Below are 27,814 nucleotides of genomic sequence, written 5' to 3'. Positions count from 1 at the left end.
CATAAAAAGTTGTCACGGGCCGTATACGGCCTGCGGGCCGGAGGTTCCTCACCCCTACTCTAGATGGATCAAGTGTTTGACAGAATTTATACCCTGAGAATGCCAACGTTAGAAGACAGGGTGAGAGTGACCATGTTGGAAATGTGGATTACCAGTGAGTGGAATAAAGAGCGACATCTGAGGAGAGAGCTGAAAATGCCGGTGTAGTTTTTGCCATGCCCTCCATGTAGAAATCAGAAGAGGGTTTGCTCTCACTTCACTGACAGCTCGGTGTATGGGAGGTGTAAGAGAGCGGGGAGAGCCGGCCCTGGTGTAAGGCAGCACTCCAAGCCATGCTGGGTGTAGTAAGAAGTCCCCCCAACCAATCCATCACCGCCCGGAGCAGAGACGCTAGATTATAGTGTTTAATATCGGGGAAATGTATCCCTCCCTTTCCCTTCAACTGCTGGAGTCATTTATAAGCTATACGGAGTTTTTACCCTCCCAAATATATGAGCGATATAGGTAGCTGATTCGCTTCTCCTCCTTAGGAAGCAAATAGATTGGGAGAGTGTGAAAAAGATAGAATTTCCACATCTTCTCTATCATGTTAATTAGGTTAGCTCTACCCAGATATGAGAAACTGAAGATTTTCCATTTAACCAGAGTGGATTCTAAATTGTCGATATACAATTTGATATTAGTATGATATAATCTGGCCGGGAGCCTCATCACGTTCACTCCCCGATATTTTAAAGAGCAGGTAGTCACTCGATCAGTAAGATGTCATCTGCGAACGCAGCAATTTTTAACTCCCTAGAGCCAGTCTTGCGTCCCCTAAAGGTAGGGGTCTGCAACAGATAACGTAGTAAAGAGTCAATGGAGAGGTTAAATAAAAGAAGTGACAAGGGGCACCCCTGTCTGACTCCTCGGAAGATGTCTACTGATGGTGTTGTATAACTATGTACTGTCACGCAGGTGATTGCATTTGTGTGTACGTAGTGAATTTATTGTTGGAATTTTGGGGGAATCCTCCCCTACCTAAAACCTCACATAAGAGAGGACATGCTTCTTTATCAAAGGCCTTTTCGTCATTCAGACTCATGAGCATTGCAGCCAGTTGCGATGGATCTTGGGCAAGGACAGTAGAGGCGACGGCCAATTGTATGTTTGCCACACTGCTTCGCCCTTGAGTAAAACCCGCCAGGGCCCGGCAGTAGGACCTGTAAGTGGCTTGCCAGAATTTTCGCTAGCATTTTATAATCGTGGTTGAGAAGTGAGATAGGGCGGTAAGACTGTGGCAGTTGTGGGTCTTTTTGTGTCGCCCACCTGTAGCGATCGCCCCAGGGACTTCACTACACCTTCAGGGACGCCACAGGGTCTCCACTTTGGTAATTCTGGCGACAGGTATGTCAGTTTTATATATGTAGGAGTCGTGACGCCACTCACGGTTTGCGGTCAGGGATATGGGTGACCGCCACTGCAGATTTAACGAGCGTCTGGAGCTGATGGAGTCTGCAGTCTGATGGTGTGGCCTCCTGTGAGTGAGGCTGGCCCCAGGGGCTCGGGTGTGAGGAAAAACAGGTCCCAGAATAACTCAGTCTCAGTCCAAGATGTCTTTCAACTGTTCTTTGCTCGCGTTTAGATGTTTTGTGAGGTACCTGGGCGATGCTGAGATTACACCAGGTGAAACCAGGTATCCTTCAGGCTGGTTTAAGGGTAACCATTAACTCGCCTTCCTAGCACTTCTTGTTTCGCATAACCCCTGACTTGAAGTACTGTGGGATTCATCCAGGGAAGTCGCTACTGCCTTTTCTCCCCTTTTTGGCCCGTTTGCCTGCAGCGTGGATCAAGGTAGATGGCTCCAGGCTTGATCTCCCTTATGGGCCTCCTCATTGCTGCTGAGGCTCGGACTCTGTATGGTTGGTGAGGGACTTGTATTTCCCCTCACCGGTAGGTTTAGCAGATCAATAAATGGATGTGTACTCTAGGGACCTGTTCCCCGTGCGTGCCTAGTCACCATAGGTCCCCGTACTCGACTGACTTCCTCAGCGTCTTTCTGACTGACTTGCTGGTAACCGTTCTCCCCCGCTAACGGCTACTACACATGCAGGGTCTGACTCGCGTGTCAGCGCACGTCCCGCTCTAGGCAACTGCCGCGCTTTACTCCCAGACTGGCTCTCCTCCTACTTTTCCTGACAGCCGCTGCAGCCTAGCTTCCAGCCCCTCCCCCTACACCCCTTGCTGAGATGTGGAGGCAAGCCCCCTCTTGGGTCTGCCCAAGGGTCCACTGTCAAGGTGTGGGAGACGTGGTTGCTATGTGTCTGTGCGTACACACCCTATTCCAGCCTTTAGAATTGCCTGGAAGCACTGACCCAGCATGGGTGCAGTACTCAGTGGTGCCTGACCAGGTCAGGGGCGCCACATTTTCATACATCAGCAGATACAGAATCGTGAGTACAGAGAACTACAATTACTGATAATATCCAGCTATTAATATGAGAATAAAATTCCTATAACACGATTATAATGAACACAGAATATTGAATATTAATATGAGATTAACATTTCCATGACAACCTCATGTTGTGAGCCCCTAACAGAATCCAAGACCATGGCTCCCAATGGCGCAGTTACACACTCTTTTGGGAGAGTCACTTTGAGGGGTCCTGTCACCCCCCTGTCCTGGGTCTGGGCTCTTCTCCCTACACCCCGGGCTGCTGAACTTTCCTGTGCTCCACATTGGGCTTTGCCAGTATCCAGCGTGCTCCATGTGTGGAGCTTCCGAGGCCTATATAAAGCCGATCAAGACATAGACCTGTGCCTTGTAGTGAGACTGTTATTATGTGCACAGCGACTGTCTGTGGTCTCCAGGACGTCTCCTGCTGCGGCTTCTTCTGCTGCTCGTCCCCGATCTTCCAACACCTCTGCTAATGTCTGATTACAGCTTCCAGTGCCGCACTTTATGACCCCCTGACATAAACCTCCCCTCATCCAGCACCATGACACCCAGCACAGCAGAGCCCTGCATACACTGAGGAGCTGACCATGTGACCCCTGACTCCTCCCCTCCATGTGACATCATCACAGGTCCTGTAAGCACAGAGCAGCCATATATCTAGTGTGCGGCTCTGCAGGTGGAGGTAGGTGCAGGGTATTATATATCTAGTGTGCGGCTCTGCAGGTGGAGGTAGGTGCAGGGTATTATATATCTAGTGTGCGGCTCTGCAGGTGGAGGTAGGTGCAGGGCATTATATATCTAGTGTGCGGCTCTGCAGGTGGAGGTAGGTGCAGGGTATTATATATCTAGTGTGCGGCTCTGCAGGTGGAGGTAGGTGCAGGGTATTATATATCTAGTGTGCGGCTCTGCAGGTGGAGGTAGGTGCAGGGCATTATATATCTAGTGTGCGGCTCTGCAGGTGGAGGTAGGTGCAGGGTATTATATATCTAGTGTGCGGCTCTGCAGGTGGAGGTAGGTGCAGGACATTATATATCTAGTGTGCGGCTCTGCAGGTGGAGGTAGGTGCAGGGTATTATATATCTAGTGTGCGGCTCTGCAGGTGGAGGTAGGTGCAGGGTATTATATATCTAGTGTGCGGCTCTGCAGGTGGAGGTAGGTGCAGGTTATTATATATCTAGTGTGCGGCTCTGCAGGTGGAGGTAGGTGCAGGGTATTATATATCTAGTGTGCGGCTCTGCAGGTGGAGGTAGGTGCAGGTTATTATATATCTAGTGTGCGGCTCTGCAGGTGGAGGTAGGTGCAGGGTATTATATATCTAGTGTGCGGCTCTGCAGGAGGAGGTAGGTGCAGGGTATTATATATCTAGTGTGCGGCTCTGCAGGAGGAGGTAGGTGCAGGGTATTATATATCTAGTGTGCGGCTCTGCAGGTGGAGGTAGGTGCAGGGTATTATATATCTAGTGTGCGGCTCTGCAGGTGGAGGTAGGTGCAGGGTATTATATATCTAGTGTGCGGCTCTGCAGGTGGAGGTAGGTGCAGGGTATTATATATCTAGTGTGCGGCTCTGCAGGTGGAGGTAGGTGCAGGGTATTATATATCTAGTGTGCGGCTCTGCAGGAGGAGGTAGGTGCAGGGTATTATATATCTAGTGTGCGGCTCTGCAGGAGGAGGTAGGTGCAGGGTATTATATATCTAGTGTGCGGCTCTGCAGGTGGAGGTAGGTGCAGGGTATTATATATCTAGTGTGCGGCTCTGCAGGTGGAGGTAGGTGCAGGGTATTATATATCTGGTGTGCGGCTCTGCAGGTGGAGGTAGGTGCAGGGTATTATATATCTGGTGTGCGGCTCTGCAGGTGGAGGTAGGTGCAGGTTATTATATATCTGGTGTGCGGCTCTGCAGGTGGAGGTAGGTGCAGGGTATTATATATCTAGTGTGCGGCTCTGCAGGAGGAGGTAGGTGCAGGTTATTATATATCTAGTGTGCGGCTCTGCAGGTGGAGGTAGGTGCAGGGTATTATATATCTAGTGTGCGGCTCTGCAGGTGGAGGTAGGTGCAGGGTATTATATATCTAGTGTGCGGCTCTGCAGGTGGAGGTAGGTGCAGGGTATTATATATCTAGTGTGCGGCTCTGCAGGTGGAGGTAGGTGCAGGGTATTATATATCTGGTGTGCGGCTCTGCAGGTGGAGGTAGGTGCAGGGTATTATATATCTGGTGTGCGGCTCTGCAGGTGGAGGTAGGTGCAGGGTATTATATATCTGGTGTGCGGCTCTGCAGGTGGAGGTAGGTGCAGGGTATTATATATCTGGTGTGCGGCTCTGCAGGTGGAGGTAGGTGCAGGGTATTATATATCTGGTGTGCGGCTCTGCAGGTGGAGGTAGGTGCAGGGTATTATATATCTGGTGTGCGGCTCTGCAGGTGGAGGTAGGTGCAGGGTATTATATATCTGGTGTGCGGCTCTGCAGGTGGAGGTAGGTGCAGGGTATTATATATCTGGTGTGCGGCTCTGCAGGTGGAGGTAGGTGCAGGGTATTATATATCTAGTGTGCGGCTCTGCAGGTGGAGGTAGGTGCAGGGTATTATATATCTAGTGTGCGGCTCTGCAGGTGGAGGTAGGTGCAGGGTATTATATATCTAGTGTGCGGCTCTGCAGGTGGAGGTAGGTGCAGGGTATTATATATCTAGTGTGCGGCTCTGCAGGAGGAGGTAGGTGCAGGGTATTATATATCTAGTGTGCGGCTCTGCAGGTGGAGGTAGGTGCAGGGTATTATATATCTAGTGTGCGGCTCTGCAGGTGGAGGTAGGTGCAGGGTATTATATATCTAGTGTGCGGCTCTGCAGGTGGAGGTAGGTGCAGGGTATTATATATCTAGTGTGCGGCTCTGCAGGTGGAGGTAGGTGCAGGGCATTATATATCTAGTGTGCGGCTCTGCAGGTGGAGGTAGGTGCAGGGCATTATATATCTAGTGTGCGGCTCTGCAGGTGGAGGTAGGTGCAGGGTATTATATATCTAGTGTGCGGCTCTGCAGGTGGAGGTAGGTGCAGGGCATTATATATCTAGTGTGCGGCTCTGCAGGTGGAGGTAGGTGCAGGGTATTATATATCTGTGTGCGGCTCTGCAGGTGGAGGTAGGTGCAGGGTATTATATATCTAGTGTGCGGCTCTGCAGGTGGAGGTAGGTGCAGGGCATTATATATCTAGTGTGCGGCTCTGCAGGTGGAGGTAGGTGCAGGGTATTATATATCTGTGTGCGGCTCTGCAGGTGGAGGTAGGTGCAGGGTATTATATATCCTGTGTGCGGCTCTGCAGGTGGAGGTAGGTGCAGGGTATTATATATCTAGTGTGCGGCTCTGCAGGTGGAGGTAGGTGCAGGGTATTATATATCTAGTGTGCGGCTCTGCAGGTGGAGGTAGGTGCAGGGTATTATATATCTAGTGTGCGGCTCTGCAGGTGGAGGTAGGTGCAGGGTATTATATATCTAGTGTGCGGCTCTGCAGGTGGAGGTAGGTGCAGGGTATTATATATCTAGTGTGCGGCTCTGCAGGTGGAGGTAGGTGCAGGGTATTATATATCTAGTGTGCGGCTCTGCAGGTGGAGGTAGGTGCAGGGTATTATATATCTAGTGTGCGGCTCTGCAGGTGGAGGTAGGTGCAGGGTATTATATATCTAGTGTGCGGCTCTGCAGGTGGAGGTAGGTGCAGGGTATTATATATCTAGTGTGCGGCTCTGCAGGTGGAGGTAGGTGCAGGGTATTATATATCTAGTGTGCGGCTCTGCAGGTGGAGGTAGGTGCAGGGTATTATATATCTAGTGTGCGGCTCTGCAGGTGGAGGTAGGTGCAGGGTATTATATATCTAGTGTGCGGCTCTGCAGGTGGAGGTAGGTGCAGGGTATTATATATCTAGTGTGCGGCTCTGCAGGTGGAGGTAGGTGCAGGGTATTATATATCTAGTGTGCGGCTCTGCAGGTGGAGGTAGGTGCAGGGTATTATATATCTAGTGTGCGGCTCTGCAGGTGGAGGTAGGTGCAGGGTATTATATATCTAGTGTGCGGCTCTGCAGGTGGAGGTAGGTGCAGGGTATTATATATCTAGTGTGCGGCTCTGCAGGTGGAGGTAGGTGCAGGGTATTATATATCTAGTGTGCGGCTCTGCAGGTGGAGGTAGGTGCAGGGTATTATATATCTAGTGTGCGGCTCTGCAGGTGGAGGTAGGTGCAGGGTATTATATATCTAGTGTGCGGCTCTGCAGGTGGAGGTAGGTGCAGGGTATTATATATCTAGTGTGCGGCTCTGCAGGTGGAGGTAGGTGCAGGGTATTATATATCTAGTGTGCGGCTCTGCAGGTGGAGGTAGGTGCAGGGTCTCTGTTATTTTGGGGTCATCATTATCATTAACCCCTTCATTTCACAACTATTTTTAACTTTAACCAGTTCAGGACCAGTTTCCTGCTCTTCCCTGACCGGCTCATTTACATTCAGTTTAACCCCTTAAGGACGTGGCCAGTTTTGTACTTCATGACTCGGCCATTTTTTGCAGTTCTGACCAGTGTCACTTTGACAGGTTTCGAGAGGTAACGCCAAAAAGTGGACCTCACAGTTTATTAGCCACTTTCTTATGAGCGCGGTGATTCCCCACATGTGGTCAGAAACCTCTGTTTGGACAAATGGAAGGGCTCGGAATGAAAGGAGCAATATTAGAATTGTGGAAAGCAAATTTGGCTGAAATAGATTGTGGGTCCCATGTAGCATTTGTAGGGCCCCTAAGGTATCTAAACAGCAGAAACCCCCCAAGTGACCCCATTCTGGATACTTGACCCCTCGAGGAATTTCTCTAGATGTTTGGTGAGCACTTTGATCCCCGCAGGCTTCACAGAATTTTATAACGTTGAGCCGTGAAAATAAAAAAAAAATAAAAAATTACCACAAAATTATTACTTCAACCAGATAGCTTTTTTCACAAGGGTATCCAGATAGCTTTTACAGTGGAACCTTGGTTAACGAGAACAATCCGTTCTGGGATGTGCTTGTTAACCAAGTTACTCATTCAGCAAAGCAAGATTTCCCATAGGAAATAATGCAAGCTCAGACAATTCGTCCCACAACTTGTTAAATGTCCTATCCTGGTCCCCTATTGTGCCATTCCACACACGTACAAACACGCACACACACATATATATTGTTCTCACCTTACCTTCCATTCCATCGACAGCCTCCTGGATTTTGCAATTCACCGGTACAAGATGTGTATCGGGTAACCATTGCGATGAGGGAGGAACTTCCGCTGCCAGAGCGCTGATGTCAAAGGCAGCAACCACTTGACTCTGATTGGCCAGCGCGCTGCCTTTGAGTAGCGGCTGACAGCGGAAGTTCCACCGTCGTCTCGATGGTTACCCGATACACATCCTGTAGTGGCGAACTACAAGAATCATGAGGCCGGCGATGGAACGGAAGGTAATGTGAGCATAACATGTGTGTGTATGTGCGTGTTTGTGCGGACTGCAAGAGCGGGTTAGAGCGCGGTGGATGTACAGACCCGGAAGTGTGTGCAGTGAGTATTTTGCTCGTACGGCAAAGCTTGCTTGCAAACTGAGTTACAAATTTACAGCAAGCTTTGCTCATTAAGCAAAATACTTGCTAACTGGGTTACTCGTTAAACGAGGTTCCACTGTATTCACAAGGGTAACAGAAAAATTGTGCCATAAAATTTATTGTGCAATGTCTCCTGAGTAGGCAGATACCTCATATGTGATGGAAATCAACTGTTTGGGAACATGGCAGGGCTCGGAAGGGAAGAGGCGCCATTTGACTGTAAAATTTGCTGAATCATTAGCAAACTCCATGTCGCGTTTGGAGAGCCCCTGAGATACCTCAACATTAGAGCTTCCCATATGTGACCCCATTCTGAAAACTAAACCCCTCAAGGATTTTATCCAGGGGTATATTGAGCATTTTAAACCCACAGGTACTTCACAGAATTTGATAACCTTAGGTCATTATATTGAAAATTTTCATTTTTTTTAACAAAAATGTTGCTTTAGCACCAAATTTCTCACGTTTTCAAGAGGAAACACCAAAACGTAGACCTCACAGTTTGTTATACAAATTGTTAAGAGCTCAGTGATACCCCACATGTGGCCAAAAAAATTCTATTTGGACAAACAGGAGAGCTTGGAACAGAAGGAGCACTATGTGAATTTTGGAAAAGTTTAAATAAATTGCGGTAACCATGTTGCATTTGCAGGGCTCCTAAGGTACCTATACAGCGGAAACCTCTAAAAGTGACCCCATTTTGGACACTAGACCACTCAAGAATTTTATTCAGGGGTATAGTGAGCAGATAGTTCACAAAAATGTTGCTGTAGCGCCAAATTTCTCACTTTTCGGCTGTGTTCCCACGATTCGTTGACACTGCATCTAAGACACAGTGTCAGTCCTTCTGCGCAGATGCCAGTGTTGTCCACACGAGAATGCAGCTGCCCGTGCTCCTGATCCGGGCTCAGGCCGCTGTGGACTTTATTCTCCCTGCAAAGAACACACTCATCTTCACATCATAAACTGACATCCTGCGTCTCAGGAAGCCGCACCGCTGGTCAATTTATGCTGCAGAGAAAAGAAGCACATCATCTTAGTCAAAACACTCTGCGTCCAAACCGCTGCAAGTCCTGATCGTGGGCACTAAGCCCAATAAGCTAGGATGGATGGATGGCTGTCTAGATAAATAGATGTCAAACACATATATAATGTCCCACCCCCCTTCATATTCTAAGCTGGTACCCTTTAGTAGCTTTCATGTGGCACTAAATTGTGTTTGACATTGTATTTAGCCCCCCCCAAAAAAAACAAAAAAACAGCTTCACCTTAGCTGGTAATCCAAAATGGAGGTGTCTCCATGCTGTTTATTTTAAATTTTTTATAAATAATTAAAAAAAAAGTGGGGTCCCCCCCCAAATTGGATTACCAGCCAGGGTATAGTGGACAGCTGTGGTCTGGTATTCTCAGGGTGGAAAGAACTATGGTTATTTGGCCCTTCCCAGCCTAAAAATAGCAGGCCGCAGCCGCCCAGAAGTGGCGCATACATTAGATGCGCTAATCCTGGTGCGTCGCACGGCTCTTCCCGTTGCCCTGGTGTGGTGGCAAATGGGGTAATAAATGGGGTTGTTGAGGTTAGGGTATGATGTCATGGCGTCTTTCAGATACCCGACATCACTAACCTAGTCAGTAGTAAAAAACAAAAGATTCTCTCACATTCCCTCCTTCACCAATTTATTGAAAAGAAAAAAAAAATCCGGTCTGCCGTAATCCATTTTGGAGGTCCTATGACGACTCTGGACCTTCCAGAATATGGGGGGCACACTCAGAGAACATATCCCCCATTTTCTGGAAGTGCAAACCCTCCATGTGAAGAGTGTGGTTGCAGTGATGCTGCACTCACACTCCTTGGGTCCACAGCATGGCAGTGTGAGCTGCAGTAAGCTCAGTGTCACTACTATTAGGGAGACGGCTGAGAACCGCTCTGCGCATGTGGCCAGGATCTTCTGAGAAGGAAGAGGAGGAATCGTGGGGGATCGTCACTGCAGGAGGTAACGGGAGCCCGGGGAATGACAGGGGGGTGACTTGGCAGGACATGGGGAGAACTTTGAAGTTGCATCTAACATGTCAGATGTGACAGAACTCAGAGGAGGAGGATGAGCGCAGTGTGCGCGCCGGACATTTTAGATGATCGGGTGGGGGCGTGGGACTGGGGGGGCACTTTGGCCACATCGGAGGACCGAGGGAGGAGATTTATCTCCCATCTGTCATGATTGATTATGCCAGGTGGGAGATAAATCATTTTTTTCAGCCTGAATCGTGATCTCCAGGGTCTTAGCTACCCCCCGATAGCTGAAACCATGGAGATTTTTCGATGCTGGGGGACGGTATACATTTTATTTCTTGCCGTCGTTTTGAAACAGCGGATCAGAATAAGTACCTTTTTCTGCCACCGTTTTAATCCGTAAGGCTGTCATAAAGGGGTTAAAGATCTGTGAAAATCTTTTTCCTTGTTCAGATATTCAAGTAAATGTTGCATCTTTTCTCGTGATTTCCTCGGCTTCATTTTCATGTTACTGTCGTCGTCTTTATTGTTTTTGCTTTCATGATGAGGCTGAAGTTGGTTTCTTATTCGGCAATTTTTTTTTTTTTCACGGTTTTTAGCAACAAAAATAAAAAATGAGAACAATATAATCCCCTGCAGTGCGGAGCCCGGATGTGAATACACTGAAAAGCACCAACAAAAATGATAAAACTGGTACAAAAATAGGCATCAAAGTGGCACCGAAGGGCGTTGTGGAAAGGGTTAAATGGCCTTTTGATCACTGATCTATATAGGTAAAGCCATAATAATTTGAGAATAGACTGAAATCAGAGAACAATGGCGGCTTTCCCTTTGTGATTACTAATTAGTGACACAAACCCATTTACATCAGCCGGAAGAGAACTTTACAGAACACCAGTTACTTATTCACGTCTGTAAAATTGGCTATTTGCTCACTTTAATGCCAGTTCTGATGCCCAGAACCCATTTGGGCCGGGCTGGAGTGACCTGAATCTGATGCGAGACATCACAATATAATGGTGGTGTGAGATCAGTGACCCAAGGTCATTTAACCCTTTCCAAAACGCCCTTTGCTGCCCACTTTGATGCCCATTTTTTGTGCCAGTTTCATCATTTTTGTTGCTGCTTTTAAGTGTATTCACATCCGGACTCCGCGCTGTATTGTATTATATTATCGTGAATATTTTTTACGTTTGTTGTTAAACCTGTAAAAAGAAAAATAGAAAAAAATTCAAATAAGAAACAACTTCAACCCCAAATAAGAAACTGGACCAATAAGAAACCAACTTCAGCATCGAGTTTTTATTGCTGATGTTGAGCGATACTGGTGGGAAAATAAGGGCAATGTCTGTTATTACCACATATACCCTGCCCCCGCAGTGACTGACAGACGCTCAGCATTGGAACCTGCTGTCAATTAGGCTGCTTTCACACATCCGTTTTTTGCCATCAGGCACAATCCGGTTTGTGCCTGATGCAACAGATCCGTCGCAGATTGTATAAAAACTGATGCGACGAAACCAGTAAAAAACTGATCCGTTTTTGTTTTTTTTTTTCTTTTTCATGTCAAAAGAAGAGGGAGAGACTTCATCATCACCACACACCCCGGCACTACCGCTCCCTTCATCACCGCACACCCCGGCACTACGACCCCCATCATCACCGCACACCCTGGCACTACCGACCCCATCATCACCGCACACCCCAGCACTACCGCCCCCATCATCACAGCACACACATCGGCACTACTGCCCCCATCATCATTGCACACACGCAGGCACTACCGCCCCATTCATCATCGCACACATGCAGGCACTACCGCACCCATCATCACCACACACACAGGCACTACCGCAGCTATCATGACCACACACACACAGGCACTACCGCAGCTATCATGACCACACACACACAGGCACTACCGCAGCTATCATGACCGCACACACGCAGGTGCTACCGCTCCCATCATCACCACACACACACAGGCACTACCGCCCCCATCATCACCGCACACACACAGGCACTACCGCTCCCATCATCACCGCACACACACAGGCACTACCGCACCCATCATCACCGCACTCACCGACACTACCTGAGTGACGCCACCGCTGACAGCACGACTCACTTCAGTTGCTACGTGGAGCTGACAGAGAGCGATCACGGTCTGTGGCCGCTCTCTGTCAGCTTCCGATGTAGCAGAGCTGAAAGCGTCGTGGGACCTCTGTGGATTACGTCGGACCTGAAGGGGTATTTGGGGATTTTAATAAAGTGGTGAAAGAGGGTGGTTTTTTTGCCTTTTATTTCCAATAAAGGATTTTTTTCGGTGGTATGTGTTTATTTACTTTCACTTACAGGTTAATCATTGTGGGTGTCTCATAGATGCCTGCCATGATTAACCTAGGACTTACTGGCAGCTATGGACTGCTATTAACTCCTTATTACCCCGATTGTCACCGCACCAGGGTAATTCGGGATGAGCCGGGTAGAGTCCCCGGACTGTCGCATCTAATAGATGCGGCAATTCTGGGTGGCTGCTGGCTGATATTTTTAGGCTGGGGGGGCTCCCCATAACGTGGGGCTCCCTATCCTGAGAATACCAGCCTTCACCCGTGTGGCTTTATCTTGGCTGTTATCAAAATTGGGGGGGGGGGGGCACACGCCGATTTTTTTTTTTTTTTTTTTTTTTTTTAATTAGTTATTGTACTGCACTACATAGACCCGCCCACCGGCGACTGTGATTGGTTGCAGTGAGACAGCTGTCACTCAGCGTGGGGTCGCATCTGAATGCAACCTATCATGGGCGCCAGTGGGCGGTGGAAGCAGTGAATTCGAGATGGAATAATGAGCGGCCGGCATTTTCAAAAGCAGGAGATGTCGCCAGAGCAATGTGACAGCTGTGCAGCGCCGCACCCGTTATCGGTGAGTATGAAAGAGGGGTTGAGAGGGAGAGACCGACATCTACAGAGATGGAGAGAGACCGGCAGACAGAGGGAGGCCAGAAATGAATTCACATCTCATCTGAGCATGCTCAGATTAAAAAACGGATCCATCACTGGAATGCGTTTTTTTTCCGGATGACGCCGGATCCGGCGCCCATAGGCTTCCATTATACAACATCCCGGATGGTGCCGGATCCGTCTTGGTCTGTTTTTTTGCTGGAGACAAAAACGCTGCATGCTGCGTCCTTTCCGGCAGCCGGACCAAGAGAATTCGCCGGATTCGGCGGTCGCCGCATGCAACACAAGGCCATCCGACACAATCCGGCGTTAATACAAGTCAATGGGGAATAAAACAGATCCGTCACCGGATCCGTTTTATCCGTTTTTCGACATATTGTGCCTGACGGCAAAAAACGGATGTGTGGAAGCAGCCTTAGTGGTGAGAGCACGTATACAACCACTGATCACTGTATACTGAGCAATGACTAAAACCTCATCGGGGCCATCCCTATGACTGAAAGCCGGATACAGTCATATTATATGTTTATAACCACATGTAAATATTTCTTAGCTATTTTGTAACACTTCTTATTTTGTATATATGGCGGATTTTTACCTGGTCGGGGCTGTCAGGTTGGTCTAAATCAGATCATTTAGATATATTGGATGGTAGCCAAATTGGATGGTAAGACTGCAGTCCGAATGCAATTGACACAGAGTCAATAATGAGCCTGGGTAAAAATGCAAATACCATAAGTTTATGGAACAAATCACTCATATTTATGCACAGGTAGGTGTGTAGACGTGTATGTGTGGACGTGTTAGCCATAGTCCATTATGATCTAATAAGTATGATCTAATATTACGCGTGACATCTGCAGTTTCTGATCAATATGCTGAATGTAGCAATAATTGTGCTTAGCAGCTTGTTTATTAGTAATAAAATCATAGTTGTGCCCGGTACAAGCTGTTACTTGTGTAAAAGTCACGGGAGAGTCTGCAGGTCATTGTGACAAATTAAACTGTATTATCTATAGTGGTTTCTGGAAAAGGGGTCTTACTGCCCTATCAGGGCTAATAACGGAGGTTTGGATTCACAGTAGTATTTTCCTATATCTCACATATTCCGAGGGTGGGGGTCGGGGGGGGGGGGGGTCAGTTCAGTATTTAAGTATTTTTAATTTACTTCTTAGCAGTGACCACATGACCTCTGTGTATGGGGAGGAAGCACAGTCAGCTCTTTCCACCTTGAAAATAAGACCTACCCGGAAATTAAGCCCTAGTGGGATTTTTTTAATGCTTTTTTGACTATACTATAATTAAAATATAAGCCCCACTCTAAAAATAAGCCTTAGTTGCGTTTCCATAGGGAAGTGTCCAAGCATCTAAAAAAGTTAAAGAATACAGCAGGACTCTTCATCAAAGAAAGCAGACTGACCCCCCCAAAAGAAAAATCGAACTTACCAGACCCCAAACAATTACAGTTGACAAGTACCGATGGTGTCTGGGCTCTCACACAGAGATCTGTGTCGGTGTCAGGTCCCTTGCTGTTCCAGCTGCATTGCACCGCAGAGCTGTGTATACAGTGACAGAGAAGGCAGAGGCAGTAATAAACCGTCTCTGCCTTATGTAGAGATGGACGGATTTCCTCTCCGTTGCTACATGTTTGTGTATAGAAGCACTGCTATGTAATGACATTGTAGAACATCACTGCAGAGTAGGAGTCAGATGGCCCGGATGTTTAACCCCTTCACCTCCGGCCAATTTTTCGGGGGGGTTTATTGTTTTTTTTCGCTCTTCTTCTTGTGAGAGCTGTAACTTTTTTATTTTTCAGTCAATTTTGCCATGTGGGGCTTGTTTTTTGTGGAACAAGTTGTACTTTTCAATGAAACCATGAATTTTTCCATATAGTGTTCTGGAAAACAGCAAAAAAATTCCAAATGCAGAAAAATTGCAAAAAAAACTGTGATTGCACGATTGTTTTTCAGATATTGTATTCTCTGTGTTTACTGTATAGAAAAACTGATGTGTCGGTGTGATGCCTGAGGTCGGTACAAGGTCGTAGACCTCAAAGATGAATAGGTTTACTTTTATCTAAGGAGCTAAAAAAAATCTAAAGTTTGTCCAAAAAAGTGGTGGACATTTTGCGCCATTTTCCGCAACCCGTAGCGTTCCCATCATCTATGGCTCAGTGACGGCTTATTTTTTATGTCTCGAGCTGGTTTTTAATGGTACCGTTTTTGTGCAGATACCACAGTTTGATCGCCTGTTATCGCATTTTGCTCAAAATTTACGGCGACCAAAAAACGTAATTTTGGTGTTTGCCATTTTTTTTTTTTGCCGCTATGTTTATCAATCAGATGAATTGGTTTGATATTTTGATAGATCAGGCCTTTCTAAACGCGGCGATACCAAATGTGTGTATATTTTTAATTTTTTTAACCCTTTCATTGTCAATGGGGTGAAAGGAGCGTGATTTGAACTTTTAGGGGTTTTTTTTTTTAATTTTTGAAAACTTTTTTTTTTTTACTTATTTTTATTTTACTAGTTCCCCTAGGGGGCTATAAGGATCAGCAGTCTGATCGGTCATTCATTTCTCCCGATCCGAACAGCAGCGGTCAGATCAGGAAAAATACTGATCTCCTGTAACCTGCAGTACTTGGCTGCTTGTTACAGGACCTAAGTCATGTGAGCTACAGGAGTCATCATAGGACCTGTACTACCATGACAACCATCAGATCCACATGATCAGGTCACGTGACTTCCGGTGGAGGCCTATGAGTAAAGTTTTATGGAGATTGCGATTATACTGGGTCTGTCATTTTGACAGCGCCATTTAAGGGGTTAACAGGCATGGTACCTCCTAGGCACACATCTCAGCTGTACAAATCAGCTGAGATGTGCGCCTATCTCCGCCAGCTGGTGGCAGCAGCAAGAAGGAATTAACACTATGACAGCTGTGACTTAATTTTACTGCCCGCGGTCGTTAAGGGGTTAAAGTCTACGAGCACCGAAACCAGTTTAGAATATCTAAACTTTATTTACATAATTTTTCTAGTTTAGGAGTTAAATATAATGTGGGCACATTTTGTAATTGGGATAATTTTCACTATTTTACTGCCTTCATACAAGAAATGGGTGGTAAATTGTGCGTCAGCGAGTGCAGAGATCCGTACACCATGTGTGGCCCCTCTTCTTCTGTTAGAAACAAGAATACATCGAATCCTAATTCCATTCCCAGTTCTTAACCGAAAAACTGGGAAATTATTTATTTTTGCACTTTTGTATTTTCCTACTCTTAAGGCCCTGTCACACACACAGATAAATCTGCGGCAGATTTGTGGATGCAGTGAAATTGTGGACAATCAGTGCCAGGTTTGTGGCTGTGTACAAATGGAACAATAAGTCCATGATTTCACTGCAACCACAGATCTGCCAAAGATTTATGTCTGTGTGTGACGGGGCCTTTATTCCGAGAGCAATTACTCTTTTATTTTTCCATTCAGATTGTCATGAAGGATTGTGGGTTTTTTTTTTATAAAGATAATGTGCTACTTTTATCGGTCGGTTTTACTACTTACATAGCACATTTCATGTTGAATTTTTTTTCCTACTCAAATGATATCTCACCTCTCTTATCTCCATTAATTTTACATATGGGCTCATCTCCTTCCCATTCAGGTCCTTACAATATCGGATCCTCTCAGTGGTTTTAATCTATATAAGAGAATTCTCCTGATTGCCCCGTGAAGGATGGATATGGACAGGGACAAGATGGCGGAGAGGATATTACACCTCACCCTAGAGATCCTTTTCCGGCTTACTGGAGAGGTGAGAGATTCTGATGACGTCACATTACATCATTCTTATCTATGGGAATAACAGATGGACAGAACTGGAGAGGTGAGGACTCTGGAAATGTCTGGAGTGAGATTTATTACTGTGTCTCTCCATAACCAGGATTACACAGTAGTGAAGAAGACCTCTAGTGAGCGCTGTCAGGCCCCTGTGTCTGAGGGATGGGGAAGACCCCTGAGCCCAATCACGGGGCCTCCACCTCACCCCCCGATACATGAGGACATCAATGACCAGAAGATCCTAGAACTCACCTACAAGATGATTGAGCTGCTGACTGGAGAGGTGACACTGCTGGGAATGCTGGGACATTATACAGTAACGCTATGAAGGGATCGGGGGTGACGGTATCATTGTATATGTCAGGTTCCTATAAGGTGTCAGGACGTCACCGTCTATTTCTCCATGGAGGAGTGGGAGTATTTAGAAGGACACAAAGATCTGTACAAGGACGTCATGATGGAGGTTCCCCAGCCCCTCACATCACCAGGTAATAGACAGGACTAAATACACACGGCCTATAATTATCTGTATGTAAGGAATGAATTCAGTCCCTGTATGTGTCTCCTCCAGTTCTATCCAGTAAGAGGACAACACCAGAGAGATGTCCCCGTCCTCTTCTCCCACAGGACTGTAAAGAAGAAGATCCCGATGTTCCTCAGGATGTGTCTCCTCCAGCTCTATCCAGTAAGAGATATCTACTCATGTACTTTCTTCACTCATTTTGTGTTTACATTTTTAGACTTTCTGCTGTTTTTTTCAGCTGTATTTTCTTTGCTTCTGCTTCTTCTGCTGTTTGTTTCTAGTCCCTTCTCTATGTTGTTATGAAGGAAACTTGCAGAGGGTTCATGAATACCAATGTATGTAAAGCGCTGTGGAATTAATAGCGCTATATAAATGAATAAAATTATTATTATTAATTAATACCCTGTTTCCCTGAAAAGACGACCTACACCGAAAATAAGCCCTAGCATGATTTTATGGGATTTTTGGAGAATGGTTGAAATATAAGCCCTACTCCCAAAAATAAGCCCTAGTTACAGTCAGAGCCAACGTTGGGAGGAGTCAAACTGCGCAATTTCTCAGGATCCCAACTCTCTTAGGGTCCCCATCAGTTGTATTCTGAGGTTGATTCATAGTATCATAGTATCATAGTTTTTAAGGTTGAAGGGAGACTCTAAGGCGGGCTTTGCACGTTGCAACATCGGTAACAATGTGTTACCGATGCTGCAGCGATAGTCCCGCCCCCGTCGCACGTTCGATATATAGTGAAAGCTGCCGTAGCGATTATTATCGCTACGGCAGCTTTACACGCACATACCTGCCGTGCGACGTCCCTCTGGCCGGCGACCCGCCTCCTTCCTTAGGGGGCGGGTCGTGCGGCGTCACAGTGACGTCACACGGCAGGCGGCCAATTAAAGTGGAGGGGCGGAGATGAGCAGGATGTAAACATCCCGCCCACCTCCGTCCTTCTCATTGCAGCCGGGAGGCAGGTAAGGTGAAGTTCCTCGCTCCTGCGGCTTCACACACAGCGATGTGTGCGGCCGCAGGAACGAGGAACTACATCGTACCTGTCGCTCCCCCGGCATTATGGAAATGTCGGAGGCTGCAGCGATGATACGATGACGACGATTTTGCGCTCGTTCATCGTATCATCTAGGATTTACACACTACGACATCGCAAGTGACGCCGGATGTGCGTCACTTTCGATTTGACCCCACCGACATCGCACCTGCGATGTCGTAGTGTGCAAAGCCCGCCTTAGTCCATCTAGTTCAACCCGTAGCCTAACATGTTGATCCAGAGGAAGGCAAAAAAAACCCAATGGGGCAAACAAGTTCCAATGGGGAGAAAATTTCCTTCCTGACTCCACATCCGGCAATCAGACTAGTTCCCTGGATCAATACCCTGTCATAAAATCTAATATATATAACTGGTAATTTAACATTTTTGAAGAAAGGCATCCAGGCTCTGCTTAAATGTTAGTAGTGAATCACTCATTACAACATCATGCGGCAGAGAGTTCCATAGTCTCACTGCTCGTACAGTAAAGAATCCTCATCTGTGATTATGATTAAACCTTCTTTCCTCAAGACGTAGCGGATGCCCCCGTGTTCCAGTCACAGGCCTAGGTGTAAAAAGATGTTTGGAAAGGTCTCTGTACTGTCCCCTCATATATTTATACATTGTGATTAGATCCCCCCTAAGCCTTCGTTTTTCCAAACTAAATAACCCCAAGTTTAATAACCTGTCTTGGTATTGCAGCCCCCCCATTCCTCTAATAATCTTGGTGGCTCTTCTCTGCCCCTCTCCAGTTCAGCTATGTCCTTCTTATATATCGGTGACCAGAATTGTACACAGTATTCTAAGTGCGGTCGCACTAGTGACTTGTACAGAGGTAGAACTATATTTTTTTCATGAACACTTATACCTCTTTTAATACATCCCATTATTTTATTAGCCCTGGCAGCAGTTGCCTGACACTTTCCACTAAAGTGAAGTTTACCATCCACCCATACACCCAAGTCTTTTTCTGTGTCTGTTTTACCCAGTGTTCTACGATTAAGTACATAATCATAAATGTTATTTCCTCTACCCAAGTGCATGACCTTACATTTATCTACATTAAACTTCAATTGCCACTTCTCAGCCCAATCCTCCAATTTACATAAATCTCCCTGTAATATAAAATTATCCTCCTCTGTATTGATTACCCTGCAGAGTTTAGTATCATCTGCAAATATTGAAATTCTACTCCGCATGCCCCCAACAAGGTCATTTATAAATATGTTGAAAAGAAGCGGGCCCAATACTGACCCCTGTGGTACCCCACTATGAACTGAGACCCAGTCCGAGTACGTACCATTAATAACCACCCTTTGTTTCCTATCACTGAGCCAGTTTTTAACCCAGTTACACATATTTTCCCCTATCCCCATTATTCTCATTTTATGTACCAACCTTTTGTGTGGCACCGTATCAAAAGCTTTTGAAAAGTCCATATACACAACATCCACTGCATTTCCCTGGTCCAGGCTTGAACTTACCTCTTCATAGAAGCTGATCAAATTAGTTTGACAGGATCGATCCCTCATAAACCCATGATGATACTCTGTCATAAGGTTATTTTTCTTGAGATACTCCAGTATAGCATCTCTCAAGAAACCCTTAAGGATTTTACCAACCGTAGAGGTTAAACTTACCGGCCTATAATTTCCCGGCTCAGTTTTTGTCCCCTTTTTGAATATTGGCACCACATTTGCTATGCGCCAGTCCTGCGGTACCGGTCCTGTTATTAAGGAATCTGAGAAGATTAAAAATAATGGTCTATCTATCACAGAACTCAATTCCTGTAGTACTCTGGGGTGTATGCCATCCGGGCCCGGAGATTTGTCAACCTTAGTGATTTCGAGGCGGCGGCGTACTTCCTGCTGGGTTAAGCAGGTAATATTCAAGGGTGAATTTATGGCATCACTGGTCATGTCATCTGCCATGGCATTTTCTTGTATAAAAACCGTAGAAAAAAAGTCATTCAGCAGGTTGGCTTTACCCTCATCCCCTTCCACCATTTCACCAAGACTATTTTTAAGGGGGCCAACACTATCGCTTTTCAGTTTTTTACTGTTTATGTAGTTAAAGAATATTTTAGGATTATTTTTACTTTCTCTCGCAATGAGTCTCTCTGTCTCAAACTTAGCTAACTTAATTTGCTTTTTACATATTTTATTTAATTTTCTATAATTATATAATGCCTCATCACTACCTACCCTCTTTAATTCTTTTAAGGCTTTCTGTTTTTCTTTTATTGCTTCCCTTACAGCTCTATTTAGCCATAGGGGTTTCCTCCTATTTCTAGCATGTTTGTTCCCATAGGGTATATTTTCTGCACAAGCCCTATTCAGGATGCTCATAAAAGTCTCCCATTTGCTTTGTGTACTTTTATTACTTAGTACATCATCCCAGTTTATTGCACTAAGATCATCTCTCAACCGTTTAAAATTTGCTTTCCTGAAGTTTAGTGTCCTTGTAGCCCCTCTACTATACATCTTACTAAAGAATACATGAAAACTTATTATTTTGTGATCACTATTCCCCAAGTAACCCCCAACTTGTATATTTGATATGCGGTCTGGCCTATTGGTTAGTACAAGGTCTAGTAGTGCTCCCCCTCTTGTGGGGTCCTGTACCATTTGTGAAAGGTAATTATCTTTCATTGTTATCAAAAATCTATTTCCTTTGCTGGAACTGCAAGTTTCTGTTCCCCAATTTATATCAGGATAGTTAAAGTCCCCCATAATAATTACCTCTCCGAGACTCGTTGCTTTATCAATTTGCTTTATGAGGAGATTCTCTACCTCTTCCATAATATTCGGCATCTTATAACACACCCCTATCAGTATTTTATTATTCATTCTCCCCCCCCTTATCTCCACTCATAGGGACTCTACATTCTCAGTACCCTCACATATGTTGTCACGCAGGATGGGTTTTAAGGATGATTTTACATGTAGACACACACCTCCCCCTCGCTTATTTGTACGGTCATTCCTGAATAGGCTATAACCCTGTAAATTAACAGCCCAGTCATAGCTCTCATCCAGCCATGTCTCTGATATCCCCACTATATCATAATTTTCTTCCAACAATATTAATTCTAATTCCTCCACCTTATTTGTGAGGCTTCGGGCATTAGTGTACATGCACGTTACGTATGACTCTGTACCTGTATTCCTGCTTACTGTATTGACTGTCCTAACCCTTCCCCCTGTACCACCCCCAATTTCATTACTTGTGCCCTGGTCACTATCTGCACTACATTCCCCTTCTATAAAGTGAATACCCTCGCCCCCCATTCCTAGTTTAAACACTCCTCCAACCTTCTAGCCATTTTCTGCCCCAGCAGAGCTGCACCCTCCCCATTAAGATGCAGCCCATCCCTAGCATAGAATCTGTAGCCAACTGAAAAGTCGGCCCAATTCTCCAGGAACCCAAAACCCTCTTTCCTACACCAATTCCTGAGCCACCTGTTAACCTCCCTGATCTCTCTTTGCCTCTCTGGTGTGGCTCGTGGCACAGGTAGTATTTCCGAAAATACCACCTTTTGAGGTCCATGCTTTAAGCTTACAACTTAATTCCCTGAAATCATCTTTAAGGACCTTCCACCTACCTCTAACTTTGTCATTTGTGCCAATGTGTACAATGACCGCTGGGTCCTCCCCAGCCCCTCCCAGTAATCTGTCAACCCGATCAGCGATGTGCCGAACTCGAGCGCCAGGAAGACAACACACTGTTCGGCGATCCCTGTCTTTGTGACAGATTGCCCTATCTGTCCCCCTAATAATTGAGTCCCCCACTACCAGTACCTGTCTTGCCTGCCCTGCACTCCTATTCCCCCCCTTACTGGAGCAGACACTCCTCTGGCATTCAGAGGTCATGCCTTGCTGCAGCAATGCTACCCCTGTAATGACATCCCCCTCATCTGCCAAGTTTGCAAACCTATTGGGGTGTGTCAGTTCAGGACTAGCCTTCCTAGCACTTTTCCCTTTACCCCCCTTTCTAACTGTCACCCAGCTACCTACCTCACCGTCCTGCCGCTCCCTACTACGATCCTCCCCCACATCTGACCCAGCAAGCTGCTGCTCAGTGAGCAGCAGACTCCTTTCCATATTGCTAATGCATCTCAGAGTTGCCAGCTGCTCATTTAGATCCAGTATCTAGGCTTCCAAACGTGCAACTTGCGCACATCTCGAACAACAGTATGCACCCTCGAACGGCTTTTCAAGGACTGCATACATGAGACAAGATGTACACTGGATTGCATTAGCAATAGTGGAGCACATTTTCTAATGGGGATAGCACTAAACAAATGTTAAGTAATTAAACAACTAAATACAAACAATTCTACTCACACTTACTTTTGCTCACACTTTGCTCACTCACGCTCACAATGAAGAAGACAGGCTAAAATTCACGCGCCAGTAGGCGCGCGGCTTTCAGAAGTCTTCCTTCCGGCTGTAACGGCCAAAACCCGGTTCTCCTTGAGCTCGCGGTGACTCTTCACTTATCCCAGAAGGCACTGGGAATATGCAAATTATCCTCGCAAGACTCCTTCCCTGGCTTCCCTGGATTGTTTAAGGACCTTTGATGATTTCAAAGTCATGTGACATGATGTAACCAAAGGTCTCTTAATTGTAGGAGTGTAAATAAACTGAACAGAAGACAGGCTGGCATGCAGGACTGGCATTAGTGGAAAGGGAGAGCAAACTGGGCAATTTCACAGGGCCCCCATTCTCCTAAGGGCCCCAGTGTTTATATGCTGATTATAGGACTGCTTAAAAACCTTTTCGACATCACGTCATGTGACCAAAGGTCTTAATTGCAGGAGTATAAAGGTGAAGAGGAGACAGGCTGATGTATGCGTGTGTGTTCATGACAATTTTAATCAGCTTTGCCAAAATGAGCAAAGCTCGGCCAGAACAAGGGTGTGATACCACCGCTTTTCTAATTCTTAACAAACTGGGACATTCCCTATGCCAAAAATCTCACTCCAGTCCCTGATGTAATTTTTCAGTGTACATCGTCACAATCGTTGTCCCGGACAACCCCGTTAAATATCTGGCATCTGTCTGTAACTATTTTTATTTTCGAAAAAAAAATCTCTTTGAAAATGTCTATGTTGTGGATCACTGTTGCAAGGAGATTTTTGCAGATTTTGCCAACTGTCATGGCGGCGTCAGGATCTAAGGAAATTATAGATTCTTGTACGTTGCATGTTAACTTCTCTGATGTCTGTGAGCAGTGCAGGGAGATGCAGGCGTCAAACCGTAGACTTGGGTAGGCTAACAAGAGTAAGGGGTACTTTACACGCTGCAACATCGCTAGCATTTGCTAGCGATGTCGAGCGAGATTGCACCCGCCCTCGTCGCACGGCCGATATGTGGTGATCGCTGCCGTAGCGAACATTATTGCTATGGCAGCGTCACACGCACATACCTGCTCTGCGACGTTGCTGTGACCGGCGAACCGCCTCCTTTCTAAGGGGGCGGTTCGTTCAGCGTCACAGCGACGTCACAGCAGCGTCACTGAACCGCCGCCCAATAGAAAAGGAGGGGAGGAGATGAGCGGCCGGAACATGCCGCCCACTTCCTTCCTTCCTCCTTTTCCGGTGGACGGAGGTAAGGAGATGTCTGTCGTTCCAGCGGCGTCACACATAGCGATGTGTGCTGCCGCAGGAACGACAGACAAAATCGGACCTGCAGCAGCACCGATATTATGGAAGTGAACTACTTGTCAACGAAGAACGATTTTGCACGTTTTTGCGATCGTTGATCGTCGCTCATTTGTGTTACATGCTGCGATGTCGCTACCGGTGCCAGATGTGTGTCACTAACGACGAGACCCCGACGATATATCGGCAGCGATGTCGCAGCGTGTAAAGTACCCCTTATTCTCTGCTGGGCTCCTTGTTAATGTGTTTGATCCCATGCTGTAGAGGAGAAGGTATAATTTGCTCCCCTCCTGTATATACTGGCTGGATTATTTCATTAATGCCAGCTATAACTTACCTATACTGCTCTGGTCAGGTGTTGTGATCCAGACTTACGGGTGGTTGTTGGGCACTATTACTGTGACCTGTTGTGGTATTAACTCTTGTTGTCTTTTTGTTGCTGCCTTCCTGCTCTTGCTTTTCTCCTTAGTCTTTCACTGTTTATTTCTGTGAGTTTGCAATGTGTTTCATCTGTCTTAATCTGTGTTTCCCGTCTGTCTTATTCTGTGTTTCCATCATATTCCTACCCCTTCCTTCCCTGGGGGATTAGAGATTAGATCTCATCAGCAGAATAGTAAGGCACGAGACTCCAGCATCTCCATCTTCAGGGGTAATCCAGAGGTTAGGAATCGTTTAGGGTCACTTAGCGTGAGGGACAGTATAGGAGCACTTTGTCCCTCATTGTTACAATATGACTGCAGGATAATCTGATCATCATCCCCCGCCTTGACTACTGCAACCTCCTGCTCTCTGGCCTCCCTTCCAACACTCTTGCACCCGTCCAATCTATCCTAAACTCTGCGGCCTGCTTAATCCACCTCTCCCCTCGCTACTCCCCAGCCTCGCCACTCTGCCAATCCCTTTACTGGCTTCCCATCACCCAACGACTCCAGTTAAAAACACTAACCATGACATACAAAGCCATGCACAACCTGTCTCCTCCCTACATCTGTGACCTAGTCTCCCGGTACCTACCTGCACGCAACCTCAGATCCTCACAAGATCTCCTCTGCTCCTCCCTTATCTCCTCTTCCCACAATCGCGTACAAGATTTCTCCCGTGCATCCCCCATACTCTGGAACGCTCTACCTCAGCACATCAGACTCTCCCCTACCGTGGAAAGCTTCAAGAGGAACCTCAAGACCCACCTCTTCCAACAAGCCTACAACCTACAATAGCCCTCAGTCCAGTAGACCACTGCGCAACCAGCTCTGTCCTCACCTATTGTACCATCACCCATTCCCTGTAGACTGTAAGCCCTCGCGGGCAGGGTCCTCTCTCCTCCTGTACCAGTCTGTTATGTACTGTTAATGATTGTTGTACGTATACCCTTTCACTGTTGTACCCATTCCCTTTCACTTGTAAAGCGCCATGGAATAAATGGCGCTATAATAATAAATAATAATAATAATAATAACAACAGTACAGATTATTTACTGTAGCACAGTCCAGAGAACTTGTGCTAGGAATGGGAGATCCAAATTAACGATGATGTAACAATGTCAAAATTGGCCAACAGATTAAGAATACATTTTTTCCTAATTTAATTTCTGATGTTATGGTTTAAAAAAATAAATTAACTTTCAAGATATCATTAAAAAAAATAATAACATTGTGTTTATTTTTAGCAGATGACTGTATTGGGAGTTCAGATGGCTCTCTAATATCTTCAGAATTTATAACAGATGATGACTGTATGACACATAATACATATGAAGAGCATGATGTTGTCCCAAATATACCTCCAGTCCTTCATCGGAAAGCGATATCATCTGATCTTTTCAAACAAGACCAACATTCCAATCATCAAAAAACTCTCACTGGGAAGAAGCCATTTTCATGTTCAGAGTGTGGAAAATGTTTTAGTGAGAAATCAGGCCTTGTTAGGCATCAGAAAATTCACACCGGGGAGAAGCCATATTTATGTTTAGAGTGTGGAAAATGTTTTATTCAGAAATTCGAACTTGTTTGGCATCAAAGATCTCACACAGGGGAAAAGCCATTTTCATGTTCAGAGTGTGGGAAATGTTTTATTCGGAAATCATATCTTGTTACTCATCAAAAAATTCACATAGGGGAGAAGCCATTTTCATGTTCGGAGTGTGGAAAATGTTTTATTCAGAAATCAAACCTTGTTTACCATCAGAAAATTCACACAGGGGAGAAGCCATTTTCATGTTCAGAGTGTGGGAAATGTTTTATTCAGAAATCAGAACTTGTTGGGCATCAGAAAGTTCACACCGGGGAGAAGCCATTTTCATGTACAGAATGTGGGAAATGTTTTATTTGGAAATCAAACCTTGTTTCGCATCAGAAAATTCACACAGGGGAGAAGCCATTTTCATGTTCAGAGTGTGGGAAATGTTTTATTCAGAAATCAAATCTTGTTTACCATCAAAAAAATGTGAAATGTTTTATGCGGAAATCAGAGCTTGTTTGCCATCAAAGATTTCACACAGGTGAGAAGCCATTTTCATGTTCAGATTGCAGGAAATGTTTTATTCGGAAATCATCTCTTGTTACACATCAGAAAATTCACGCAGGGAGAATCCATTTTCATGTTCAGAATGTGGGAAATGTTTTAATTGGAAAACAGAGTACAAGTAAGGCTCAGCGTCACCAATTAGCAGGTGCTCGTACGAAAAAAGTAAGGCAAATGAGAGAATTCCAGCACACTGACTACCCCAAATGAAGTAAAGAGACTTAGATTATGCTGTGTTCATTTTTATTGCTGAAAAAAATTATTTCAAAGTTCTGTGCATGGAACTGTCCACAAAAAGTTGACGTTTCAGCCAACAGCCCTTCGTCAGACTGGACTTATCTATATATAAAGTGATAAATAAAAAAAATAAACAATCATAGTACATAAGTTGTAGTAATACAAACATGTGCAAATATTTTTACAGAACAACAGTACATCTCGTCAGAAATAACAATTGGTAATGAATGAAACAAAAACGACTACAGGAATCACAATATACCTCATCTTGTACATATACGGTACATAATGTATAATATGGTAGTATTACCTGACAATAGAGAGGCAAAGCAAATTTCAAATGAAGAAAAATAGTGACACGAGGTAGGCCTGTGTAATAGTAACAATTGGTAGTTACAAAAGTGAACAGGTGATGGCGGAAAGGAGCAGGCTGCCAGATAATAGGATAAAAGGTACAAAAAGAAATAATGAAAATGGGAATAGATGATAATGAAGTGGGCTCACCAAATGTAGATATTGCCTGTGGACCCATTAGAATGATTTCACTCCACTATGTAAATAACGGTAACAGAGACAAAAGCCATAAAATTGTAAGGGAATAATACGTAGTATATTAGAGCTAGTACTAAAAATACTATTGTATATAACGGTAAATTCAGGGTAATAGCATGTTGCTCTAACTAGTTACAAGAGATGCAATTACTAGCATGTATAAAAAAAAAATCATATCTGGAGAAAGTTATAAGATAAAATCATTACCTGCAAAAGTACTATATGGATGTGATCATCATAACACGGATGGATAACAGTGTACTATGTGGCTGTAGTAGGGAAATAAGGAATAATACAATCGGATTAGCCAAGAGGCGACTGGAAAAAAGAAAAAGAGAAAAAAAGGAAGAAAAAGGGGAAAGGAAGGGGATACAGTTAGGTCCAGAAATATTTGGACAGTGACACAATTTTCGCGAGTTGGGCTCTGCATGCCACCACATTGGATTTG

At 45.4% G+C, this 27,814-nt stretch overlaps 2 protein-coding genes across 2 annotated transcripts in view; both read left to right on the top strand.

Moving 5' to 3' along the window:
* LOC142259007 (uncharacterized) overlaps positions 1-27,814 on the top strand; it is a 244,029-nt gene that overhangs the window by 117,041 nt on the left and 99,174 nt on the right. The window lies entirely within an intron of this gene.
* LOC142258998 (uncharacterized) lies at positions 64-27,684 on the top strand. Its single transcript, XM_075331537.1, has 2 exons — positions 64-154; positions 25,724-27,684. The coding sequence occupies exons 1-2, from the start codon at positions 64-66 to the stop codon at positions 26,785-26,787; spliced, it is 1,155 nt and encodes a 384-aa protein (XP_075187652.1). The 3' UTR covers positions 26,788-27,684.

Source organism: Anomaloglossus baeobatrachus (genome assembly GCF_048569485.1).
Source record: "Anomaloglossus baeobatrachus isolate aAnoBae1 chromosome 5 unlocalized genomic scaffold, aAnoBae1.hap1 SUPER_5_unloc_21, whole genome shotgun sequence".
Taxonomy (NCBI): Eukaryota; Metazoa; Chordata; class Amphibia; order Anura; family Aromobatidae; genus Anomaloglossus; species Anomaloglossus baeobatrachus.
The sequence above is the reverse complement of the archived record's forward strand: the minus strand, read 5'-3'. Positions and strand labels throughout refer to the sequence as shown.